Below are 12,821 nucleotides of genomic sequence, written 5' to 3' on the forward strand. Positions count from 1 at the left end.
CCTAGGCAGTGCATTCCAAACCATCACTACCCTCCTAAACCTTCTGCCCCTCACCTTGAACTTATGACCCCTCGTGATTGACCCTTCAACTAAGGAGAACAGCTGCTCTTTATCAACCCTGTCCATGCCGCTCATAATCTTTTACACCTTGATCAGGTCGCCCCCTCATTCTTCTCTGCTCCAATGAAAACAACCCAAGCCTATCCAACCTCTCTTTATAACTTAAATGCTCCATCCCAGGCAGCATCCTGGTGAATCTCCTCTGCATCCCCTCGAGTACAATCACATTCTTCCTATAATGTGTAGACCAGAACTGCATACAGAATGTCAACTGTGGCCTTACCAAAGTTCTATACTATTCCAACATGACCTCCCTGCTTTTGTAATCTATGCCTCAATTGATAAAGGCAAGGGTCCCGTATGCCTTTTTCACCACTCTACTCACATGCCCTTGCACCTTCAGAGATCTGTGGACAAACACACCAAAGTCCTTTAGTTCTTCAGAGTTTCCTAGCGTCATGACGTTTATTGAATATTTTCTTAGAAACCCTACAGCACAGAAAGAGGCCATTCGGCCCATCGAGTCTGCACCGACCACAATCCCACCCAGGCCCTATCCCCATATCCTTACATATTTACCCACTAATCCCTCTAACCTACGCATCCCAGGACACTAAGGACAATTTTTTAGCATGGCCAATCAACCTAACCCACACATCTTTGGACTGTGGGAGGAAACCGGATCACCCGGAGGAAACCCACGCAGACACGAGGAGAATGTGCAAGCTCCACACAGACAGTGACCCAAGCCGGGAATCGAACCCAGGTCCCTAGAGCTGTGAAGCAGCAGTGCTAACCACTGTGCTACCGTGCCGCCCTTGTCAAATTACTCCTTCCAAAGTGTATCACCTCACACTTTTCAGGGTTAAATTCCATCTGCCACTTATCTGCCCATTTGACCATCTCGTTCTATATCTTCTTGTAGCCCAAGACACTCAAACACACTGTTAACCACCTGGCCAATCTTTGCGTCATCTGCAAATTTACTAATCCTACCCGCCCCCCACCCCCACCCGCCCCACATAGTCATCAATGTCATTTATAAAAATGACGAATAAAAGGTGGCCCAATACAGATCCCTATGGTATGTCACTTGACACTGGCTTCCAGTCACTAAAGCAGCATTCTGTCATCACTCTCTGTCTCCTACAACTGAGCCAATTTTGAATCCATCTTATCAAATCACCCTGCATCCCATGTGCACCTGCCTTCTTTAAAAGTCTCCCATGTGGGACCTTGTCAAAAGCTTTTCAGAAATCCATATAAAGTACATCAACTGCACTGGCCTCATCTACACACATGGTCACCTCCTCAAAAAATTCAATCAAACTTGTTAGGCATCACCTCCCTCTGACGAAGCCATGCTGGCTATTCCTGATCAAACCTTGCCTCTCCAAGTGGAGAGAGATTCTCTCCTTCAGGTTTTTCTCCAATCGTTTCCCTACCACTGATGTGAGACTCACTGGTCTGTAGTTTCTGGCTTATCTCTACAACACTTCTTAAATAGTGGAACCACATTAACTGTTCTCCAGTCCTCTGGCACCTCCCTGTAGAAAGGGAGGAATTAAAAATTTGGACCAGAGCCCCTGTTGTATCCTCAAAAGCCTCCACATCCTTCTGTTAGTGTGGCGACCAGAATTGTACACAATATTCCAAATGTGACCTAACTAAAGTTCTATACAGCTTCAACATGACTTGCTAATTTTCATACTCTATGCCCCAACCGATGAAGGCAAGAATGCAATACACCCTCTTGACCACCTTCTCCACTTGTGTTACCACTTACAGGGAACTGTGAACCTGTACGCCTAGATCCCTCTGTATGTAATGCTTCGAAAGGTTCTGCCATTTACTGCAAACTTCCCTCCTGCATGAGACCTTCCAAAATGCATCAGCTCACACTTGTCAGGATTAAATTCCATCTGCCATTTCTCTGCCCACGACTCCAGCCTATATCCTGCTTATTCTCTGACAATCCTCCTCATTATCTGCAGCTTCCCCAATCTTTGTGAACACAACTGGTCACAGATCTCCAGTCAGAAAAACACCCTTCCACTGCTAATCTCTGTCTTCCATAGAGTCATAGAGGTTTACAGCATGGAAACAGGCCCTTTGCCCTAACTTGTCCATGCCGCTTAGTTTTTACCACTAAGCTAGTCACAATTGCCCGCATTAGGCCCATATCCCTTTATACCCTTCTTGCCCATGTAACTGTCTAAATGCTTTTTAAAAGACAAAATTGTATCCACCTCTACTACTGCCTCTGTCAGCTCATTCCAGACACTCACTACCCTCTGTGTAAAAAAATTGTCCCTCCCTTTTATATCTCTCCCCTCTCACCTTAAACCTATGCCCTCTAGTTTTAGACTCCCCTGTCTTTGAGAAAAGATGTTGACTATCTAGCTGATCTATGCCCCTCATTATTTTATAGACCTCTATCAGATCATCCCTAAGCCTCCTACACTTCAGGGAAAAAAGTCCTAGTCTATCCAGCCTCTCCTTATAACTCAAACCATCAAGTCCCAGTAGCATCCTAGTAAATCTTTTCTGCACTCTTTCTCATTTAATAATATCCTTTCTATAATAGGGTGACCAGAACTGTACACAGTATTCCAAGTAATAAAGTTAAAGTCAAAGTTTATTTATTAAGGCTTACATTAACACGATAATGAAGTTACTGTGAAATTCCCCTGGTCGCCACAGTCCGGCGGCGCCTGTTCGGGTCAATGCATCTAACCAGCACGTCTTTCAGAATGTGGGAGGAAATCGGAGCACCCGGAGAAATCCCATGCAGACATGGGGAGAACGTGCAAACTCCACACAGACAGTGACCCAAGCCAGGAATTGAACCAGGGTCCCTAGTGCTGTGAAGCAGCAGTGCTAACCACTGTGCCACCATGCTTTACTTCAACAAGAGGTCCCAACTCCTGCATTCGATGTTCTGACCAATGAAACCAAGCATGCCAAATGCCTTCTTCGCCACCCTGTCCACCTGTGACTCCACTTTCAAGGAGCTATGAACCTGTACTCCTAGCTCTTTTTGTTCTATAACTCTTCCCAATGCTCTACCATTAATAGAGTAGGTCCTGCCCCGATTTGAACTACGAAAATGCATCACCTCACATCAGCCAAGCCAGTTCTGTATCCACCTTACCAGATCACCGCAGATCCAATGTGACTTAACTTTCTGTATCAGCCTGCCATGGCTGATACAGAAGGTTAAGTCACATTGGATCCGCGGGACCTTGTCGAAGGCCTTGCTAAAGGGGCGGCACGGTAGCACAGTGATTAGCAGTGCTGCTTCACAGCTCCAGGGACCTGGGTTCGATTCCCAGCTTGGGTCACTGTCTGTGTGGAGTTTGCACGTTCTCCTCATGTCTGCGTGGGTTTCCTCCGGGTGTTCCGGTTTCCTCCCACAGTCTAAAGATGTGCGGGTTAGGTTGATTGGCCATGCTAAAATTGCCCCATAATGTCCTGAGATGCGTAGATTAGAGGGATTAGCGGGTAAATATGTAGGGATAAGGGGATAGGGCCTGGGTGGGAATGTGGTCGGTGCAGACTCGATGAGCCAAATGGCCTCTTTCTGCACTGTAGGGCTTCTATGATTCTAAAGTCCATGTAGACAACATCCAATGCCCTACCCTCATCAATCATCTGTGTCACTTCCTCAAAAAACTAAATCAAGTTTGTAAGACACCCCTGCACAAAGCCATGCTGCCAAACGCTAACAAGTCCATATTTTTCCAAATGTGAGTAAATCCTGTCTTTAAGAATCCTCTCTAATAATTTAGTTATTACTAATAATGTAATTGACTAATTAGATAAATAAGGTCAGACAGAAATGGAAGAGTTGCTTCAGTTGGTGGAACATAATGCAATCCCAGACAACCATATCTGCAGAACATGTCTGCAGTTTAGGCAACTTGTTCCAGGAGGCAGTCACTTCTTGTAGGTTAGGCAGAACTTGAGAGTTGGCCAGTGATCAGGTACAAAAGGATGTGACTGATAGTCAGGCAGGTAAGTGCAACTAGCATGTAGTGATGGAGGATGTGAAGACACTTCAGGCAGATTTGGAGAAGCTAAGCGAATGCACAAAAATTTGGCAGATGGATTACACCCTGGAGAAATGTGAGGTTATCCATTTGGGTCAGAAAAACAGAAATGTAGAGCATTTCTTAAATGGTGAGAGACTGGGAGGTGTTGAACTTCAAAGGGACTTGGGTGCCTTTGTTCATGAGTCATTGAAAGCTAACAAGCAGGTACAGCAAGCACTAAGAAAGCAAATGGTATGTTGGCCTTTATTACAAGAGGATTTGAGCATAAAAGAAAATGTATTACTGTAAATTTTGTAGTACCTTAGGGAGACTACACCTGGAGTATTGTGTGCAATTCTGGTCTCCTTACCCAAGGAAAGATATAATTGCCATAGGGGAAGTGCATGCATGCACACAAACACACATCAGATCCACTCACACAAACCCCATCATGTCGGATCTACTCTCAGCCACCAGGGTTGAACCCAATCGCACTCACCTGTTTGGGATCTAACAATGACACTCATACGGCGTCTCACAGAGTCAAAATTCAATATCTGGAGCAATTCATACCTTAAAAAAAATGAAAAGATGTGAATTTAACAGCAATGTGCTTCCTTAGTACTGACAGAGAATAAAGCTACATTTTCAGTTAATTGGAATGCGAATTTTGTTATCTTTTTGTTTTTAATGCCCCCGATAGACCATATTTGCCCTTTGTTGATGTTGTTTGTCCAAGTAACTCCTGCGGAATTTTCCAAAAAATAGTCAGTGTCAGGTTCAGACTGTAAACCAGCGTGTTTCTCTCCGAAACACAGCCAGATTTTCTCATAAGATCTTCTGACACTCTTTCAAAAAGAATTAGTGTGATTTGTGCTGTCAGAGATTGCCACCAAGGATGATCCCCCTACAGTGGCCCTTCGACGTTCCACAAGGAAGAGATGCTCCTGTATATGCCCCCCTGCCAGGCCATGCAGACAACAGAAACAAGGCCACGGGCCAAACAACAAAAACAGTCCCAAATCCATAGGAGCGATGGGGAACCCTCAAACCCAGGTGTGATAACCATCATGAGTTCCATGGGGAATCCATGCAGACATGGGGAAAATATGCAAACTCCACACAGACAGACACCCAAGTCCGGAAATGAATCCGGGTCCCTGGAGCTGTGATGCAGCACTGCTAACCACTGTGCTATGGTACTGCCCGTATTTGTGGGTATTAGAAATAAGGTATAGCTTTAAGTAACTTTAACTTTATGGTTCTGTGTTTGAAATAGTTATTGACTTTACTTTGGCTTAGATGCATGCACAGTGAAGAGGGCTTATGATGAGAAAGCAAACATGCTTAAAGAAAAATTAGGTTGTTGCTCAGCAACCAGGGGCCACTTAAGGACAGGAAGAACCTTTGAGTTAGTTTTAAGCTGGAAGCTGTTTTGGGTGGCATTTGCATTTGGTTTCTGAGTGTGATATGTCTGACCACAGGTGGCTTGTTGGTTTACATGGGCTGTGTGCTTACTGAGAGTGCTAAGGATATATTTTGTAACGTGTGCTATCCTTACAAATCTGTGTACATCTGGAAAAGGATAGGTGGGTGAAGGAGTAGTGTAGTATAATTATTCTTTTTTATTTCATAAATGTTTTATTATTTTGTTATAAATTGAGTGTTAGTCCGATGTCTCTAAACAAAAAAAAAGTTATGATCTATGATCTAGAGAGAAAGAAAACAGGACAGGGAATTGGAAGTGGAGAAGGAAGAAAAAAAAAGGAAGAGAGACAAAGAATTAGAGAAAAGAAAATTACAGCACAGGAACAGGCCCTCTGGCCCTCCAAGGCTGCACCGACCATGCTGCCCGACTTAACGAAAACCCCCTACCCTTCCGGGGACCATATCCCTCTATTCCCATCCTATTCATGTATTTGTCAAGATGCCCCTTAAATGTCACTATCGTATCCGCTTCCAATACCTCCTCCGGCAGTGAGTTCCAGGCACCCACCATCCTCTGTGTAAAAAACTTGCCTTATACATCTCCTTTAAACCTTGCCCCTCGCACCTTAAACGTATGTCCCCTAGTAATTGACTCTTCCACCCAGGGAAAAAGCTTCTGACTATCCACTCTGTCCATCCGCCTCATAATCTTGTAGACTTCCATCAGGTCGCCCTTCAATCTCAGTCATTCCAGTGAGAACAAACAAAGTTTCTCCAACCTCTCCTCATAGCTAAGCCCTCCATACCAGGCAACATCCTGGTAAATCTTTTCTGTGCCCTCTCCAAAGCCTCCACATCCTTCTGGTAGTGTGGCGACCAGAATTGAACACTATATTCCAAGTGCAGCATAACTAAGATTCTATAAAGCTGCAACATGACTTGCCAATTTTTGAACTGACTGCCACAGCCGATGAAGGCAAGCATGCCGTATGCCTTCTTGACTACCTTCTCCACCTGTGTTGCCACTTTCAGTGACTTTCATATCTGTACGCCCAGATTCCTCTGCCTATTAATAGTTTTAAGGGTTCCGTCATTTACTGTATATTTCCTTTCTTTATTAGACCTTCCAAAATGCATTACCTCACATTTGTCCGGATTAAGCTCCATCTGCCATCTGTACTTGGAAATATATCACCATACCTTCGCAGTCGCTGGGTCAAAATCCTGGAATTCCCTCCCTAATGGCATCGTGGGTGAACCCACAGTACGTGGACTGCAGCGATTCAAGAAGGCAGCTCATCACCACCTTCTCAAGGGCAGCTAGGGATGGGCAATAAATGCTGGCCAGCCAGTGACGCCCATGTCCCATGAATGAATAAAAAAATAGTTGAAGGGTTAGATCAAAGTATGAAACTCCAGAGGGAGGAAGTAATTGACATTGCTCGAAGACAACTGAAAAAGACTAATTTGAAATGGGACTTAGAGAAATGACACGATCATAACATGTTCAAAGAACAAACCAAGCAAGGATACAAACTCATTTTGAGTGAACATAAGAAGCATTGCAGCAACATCCTTGAAACAGCGAAGGAGATTTTGACAAGAATGACATGTTGATGCAAAAACATGTCTTTTTGACTTTGCTAAATTAAAATGAGAATTTACCACATTTAATTTCAGAAAATGAGCTTGCTAACAGAACTATGCCTACAGTTAATGAAAAGAACACTTGAACTATACATATGAGCATTTTGTGCTGAGTTAAAAACTGGGACAAAGGAGAAAAAGAAATACAAAGCTTGAGTTTGATAATGCTATGATGTATAAATTCCAATAATGCTTTACATTTATTGCCTTTGTTTTGGTCAAATCTTTGCATTTGAACAATATGGCATGTGTAGATGTGAAATAAGAGAAGTTATGATGCAATAAGTTATTTTGTTAGATATTTATGATGTTGAATTGGTGTGAAATGGATGCAACACCATTGTAAAAAAATCTTCATGGTTATGAGGCTTTATTTCTTTCAAAGGGGGATGTGTCAGTAAACAGAAATAGTTTTTAAAAAATCTATATTTGGATTTGTGGGACTAAGGTATAGCTTTAAGTCAGTTTATTTCTATGGTTCTGTATTTGAAAGGGTTAATAACTTCAGTTTGGTTTAGACGCATGCATAGTGATGCGGGTTTATGACCTAAAAGAAAACCAGGTTATTCCTCAGCAACCAGGAGCCACCCTATGACAGAAATAAGTTAGTTTTAAACTGGAACAAGGGGAAGTTGGACAGGAAAAAGGAAGTAGAAAAAGAGTCCAGAAATCAGGGAATTGGGAATAAAAATAATGTCCCAGCAAGGGATTTAAGTTAAAGGAACAGAGAAGAAATTCTGGAACAAGATCCTGTTCAGGGGAGTTCAGGTAAAAAGCAGAGATAGTGCTCTGACTTAAAGAACCAGCTGCAAGAACCAGATTTCAAGTGGTTTGAGGAGAAGACAGACATCCAAGGTAAGTCAAAAGGTTAGCTAACATATTAACACAACCTGTGAAACAGTAATGTCCTATTGCCACAGCTGGGTACCTGAGAGATTGTTTGGAAGCTTCAATGCACATGGCAATGCAACACCGATCAATACCAAAAGGAGAGATTGAAATCCTGGAAGTGGATCCTTGGTGAAGGCATCTGAGATAAAGCTTTGCATGGGGGGTTACAGAATACTAATTAGAATGCGAATCCCTAAGCCAGCCAGGTCTTAAAGGTACAGACAATGTGGGTGGAGGGAGCATTTTAAACACAGGTTAAAGAGATGTGTATTGTCTGGAGACAATACACATCTCTTTAACCTGTGTTTAAAATGCTTCCTCCACCCACATTGTCTGTACCTTTAAGACCTGGCTGGCTGTAGGGATTCGCATTCTAATTAGTATTCTGTAACTTGATTTCTGTGTCTGTGCACTGTTTGAGAGCACATTTCCACTCCATCTGACGAAGGAGCAGCGCACCGAAAGCTTATGGTATTTGCTACCAAATAAACCTGTTGGACTTTAACCTGGTGTTGTGAGACTTCTTACTGTGTTCTATTAGTTAGCCAATACTCCATTCATGCCAATATACAGCCCTCAACACCATGGGCTTTTATCTTATCAAGTAGCCTTTTGTGCAGTACCTTATCGAATGCTTTTTGGAAATCCAAGTATATTAATCTACTGGCTCCCCTTTATCTATCCTGCTCATAACCACCTCAAAGAAATCTAATAAATTTGCCAGGCATAATTTCACCTTCATGAAGTCGTGCTGACTCTACTTGATTATACTATGTATTTCTAAATGCACTGCTAGTGCATCCTTTATAATGCACTCTATCATTTTCCCAATGACAGAAGTTAAGCTAACTGGCCTACAATTACCTGTTTTTCTGTCTCACTCCCTTTTTGAATAAGGGTGTTACATTGCCAGTTTTCTAACCTCTGAGGACTTTTTCAGAATTTAAGGATTTTTGTACTACCAATGTATCCTTATCTCTCTAGCTATTTTCTTTAATATCGTAGGATCTTATGGCTCTCTCATTTGATTTTCTCAATCCACCTGAAGATTAAAGTCACCCATGATTAATTCACAGCCTTTTTTGCATGCCCTCAATATCTCCCGAGTTATTCTCCGTCCTCCAGAATTAAGGGTTATGGTGAGCGGGGCGGGTAAGTGGAGCTGAGTCCACGAAAAGATCAGCCATGATCTTATTGAATGGCGGAGCAGGCTCGAGGGGCCACTCCTGCTCCTAGTTCTTATGTTCTACAGTATAGCTACTGTTAGTGAGTCTATAGACTACTTCCACCAGTGTCGTCTTCCCCTTGTTAATTCTTACCTCTACCCAGATGGATTCTACATCTTTCAATCCAAGATCATTTCTTGCTATCATACTTATTCCATCTTGTACTAACAAAGCTACCCCACCACCCTTCCTTCCTGGCTATTGTGGCCAAATGGGCCACCTAAAATGGCGATTTGTAAAGCACTCTGGGACAATTGGGCAAGAACTAAAACAGCAGGCTGCAGCCTAAAAGACAGAGATAAACAGGCTGCAACTCGGACAACTGAATACACAGGATATGGGCCATCTCCAGGACAAAAGGGACTTTCTGGTCAAACTGGTTGTTTACCAGACATAGGGGCGCCGTAACCCCGTATTTGGGAGGGAGGTGTGTGTCCTACGTGCCCCCAGCATCTACAGACATGGCCGTTGGGGACACACCCAGAGATTGGTGTGGCAGCACCCGACTGGACTTTATCGATCAGGGTGATCAAGTCCTGATTGATTGATTGGCAATGGCCAAAAGGGATGCGAAATCCAACGGGGTATAAAGGGTGCTGCGCAACCAAGAATCTCTCTCTCTCTGACCCCACAAACAAGCTACAACGGTGGCCGTCGCCAGCAACGACCAGCACAAGGAGAGCCACCACAACCAAGAAGGAAGGAAGACCAGAGCCAGAGTGCCAGACCAGACCAAAGGACCAGACTACACAGAGAACTACAGAGACCAGCGCACAGATAAAGGCCAATATCTGCTTGGGTACGTGCCAGTCACGCAAAGTTAAGTCAAGGTCCAGTGTTGGACTGGAACTTTAGTATTTTTTGTAAGATAACATTGTTGGTTGGGTGGGTGATTATTGATTGTGAGTTTTAAATAAATATTGTTGTACTAACAAGAAGTCTACTCACAGTTTTTTGTCCACCGTATAAGGGTTAAAACAGACCGTGCGGCAGGCACAACACTATTCTTACAAAATGTCACATACCCAAGAATATTTAATTCTCGGCTAAGATCTCCTTGTAATCATGGGGGGAGGGGTGGGGCGGAGGGGGGAATTCTCTGACCTTGCTGTGCCAATAATAGATCGTGCCGTCCCAAAGAATAGTGTGCAGGCCTAAAAATCCATTTCGTACCTGGCACCAGACAGTTTGCGAGTCTCCCAGCCTCTCCCTAATGGCGTGAATCGGATTGTGGCCAGAGATGGCATAGCATGGCATAAGTGGGGTCCATGACCCGGGGGCAGGGGGAGGGGGGGGGGCGGGCGGTCTGATACAAACTTATAAACTAGAAGCAAGGGTAGGCCATTCAGCCCTTTGAGCCTGCTCGCCATTCATCTTGATCATGGCTGATCATCAAATTCAATATCCTGATCCCCCTTCCTCCCATTTCCCTTGATCCCTTTTGGCCCAAGAGCTATATCCAATTTCTTCTTGAAATCATACAACGTTTTGGCCTCAACTATATTCAGTGGGAGTCAATTCCACACATTCACAACCCTCTGGTTGAAGAAATTTCTCCTCACCTCAGTTCCTAAAGGTTTACCCGCTTATCCTCATACTATGATCCCTAGTTCTGGATTCCCCCACCTTTGGGAACATTCTTTCTGAATCTACCCTGTCTAACCCTGTTAGATTTTTACAAGTTTCTATGAAATCCCCTCTGACTCTTCTAAACTCCTGTGAATATAATCCTAACCGACTTAGTCTCTTCTCATATGACAGACCTGCCAGCCCAGGAATCAGCCTGGTAAACCTTTGCTGTACTCCCTCTATAGCAAGGACATCCTTCCTCAGATAAGGATACCAAAACTGCACACAATACGCCAGGTGTGGCCTCACCAACGCTCTATACAATTGCAGCAAAACATCCCTATCCCGATACTCAAATCCTCTCGCTTTGAAAACGAACATACCATTTGCCTTCTTTACTGCCTGCTGTACCTGCGCGCTTACTTTTAGCAACTGGTGCATGAGGACACCAAGGTCTCGCTGAGTATCCACCTCTCTCAAATTACACCCATTCAAGTGGGCGGCACGGTAGCACAGTGGTTAGCACTGCTGCTTCACAGCTCCAGGGACCAGGGTTCGATTCCCGGCTTGGGTCACTGTCTGTGTGGAGTTTGCACATTCTCCTCGTGTCTGCGTGGGTTTCCTCCGGGTGCTCCGGTTTCCTTCCACAGTCCAAAGATGTGCGGGCTAGGTTGATTGGCCATGCTAAAGATTGCCCTTAGTGTCCTGAGATGCGTAGGTTGGAGGGATTAGTGGGTAAATGTGTGGGAATATGGGGGTAGGGCCTGGGTGGGATTGTGGTCGGTGCAGACTCGATGGGCCGAAAGGCCTCTTTCTGTACTGTAGGGTTTCTATGGGCAATTGGGACTATCTTAGGGGTTTAAAAAAAAGGGCGGCAAGGACAAGTTGGGCCAAAGGGCCTGTTTCCATGCAGTAAACCTGTATGACTCTCTATGACACTCTATAACCCCACTCGTCACTGACTGCTAATCAGAAAAAGACCCATTTCCAATTTTTTGCTTCCTATCTGCTAACCAGCTTTCTATCCATATCAAGGCATTACCTGCAATCCCATGTGCTTTAACTTTACATAGTAGTCTGTTATATGAGACCTTGTCGAAAGCCTTCTGGAAGTCTAAATAAACCACATCCACTGGTTCTCCTTTGTCAACTCTACTAGATATATCCTGAAAAGAAATCCAATAGATTCATCAAGCATGATTTCCCTCTTGTAAATCCATGCTGGCTTTGTCTGATTATACCACTGCCTTCCAAATGCTGAGTTATGAAATACTTGATATGAGACTCTAGCAACTTCCCCAGTACCGACTTTAGGCTCACTGGTCTGTAGTTCCCTGTTTTATCTCTACCTCCCTTTTTGAGTTGTGGGCTTACATTAGCTACCCTCCAATCTATAGGAACTATTCCAGAATCCATTAACACTGCAATGAAGTTACTGTGAAATTCCCCTAGTCGCCACAGTCTGGCGCCTGTTCAGGTCAATGTACCTAACCAGCGCGTCTTTCAGAATGTGGGTGGAAACCAGAGCACCCGGAGGAAACCCACGCAGACACGGGGAGAACATGCAAACTCCACACAGTGACCCAAGCTGGGAATTGAACCCGGGTCCCTGGCACTGTGAGGCAGCAGTGCTTACCACTGTGCCACAGTGCCGCCCCATTTGGATTTGAATTTTGGAAAATAACCACCAATGGATCTATTATTTCCAAGGCCACTTCCTTAAGTACCTTGGGATGAAGATTATCAGGAACTGGAGATTTATCCACCTTCAATCCCATCAATTTCCCCAAAACTATTTCTCCACCAAGGCTGATTTCCTTCAGCTCCTCACTAAAACATGTTTCTCTCAGCATCTCTGGCACATTATTCATGTCTTCCTTTGTGAAGACTGAAGCAAAGTATGAATTTAGTTCCTCAGCTATTTCTTTATTCCCCGTTATGAATTCTCCCGTTTCTGACTGTAAGG

The 12,821-nt window shown here is 44.1% G+C and overlaps 1 protein-coding gene across 1 annotated transcript in view; it reads right to left on the bottom strand.

Annotated features, from left to right (window-relative positions):
- The window catches only part of atp11a (ATPase phospholipid transporting 11A), a gene marked incomplete at its 3' end in the record, with an annotated part of 232,999 nt that overhangs the window by 73,030 nt on the left and 147,148 nt on the right, over positions 1–12,821 (bottom strand). Inside the window, exon 16 of the mRNA XM_078222717.1 lies at positions 4,594–4,667. Coding sequence (XP_078078843.1) covers positions 4,594–4,667 — 74 coding nt within the window. The remainder of the gene's footprint in view (positions 1–4,593; positions 4,668–12,821) is intronic.

The sequence above is a fragment of the Mustelus asterias genome, chromosome 10 (assembly GCF_964213995.1).
Source record: "Mustelus asterias chromosome 10, sMusAst1.hap1.1, whole genome shotgun sequence".
In the NCBI taxonomy this organism is placed as follows: Eukaryota; Metazoa; Chordata; class Chondrichthyes; order Carcharhiniformes; family Triakidae; genus Mustelus; species Mustelus asterias.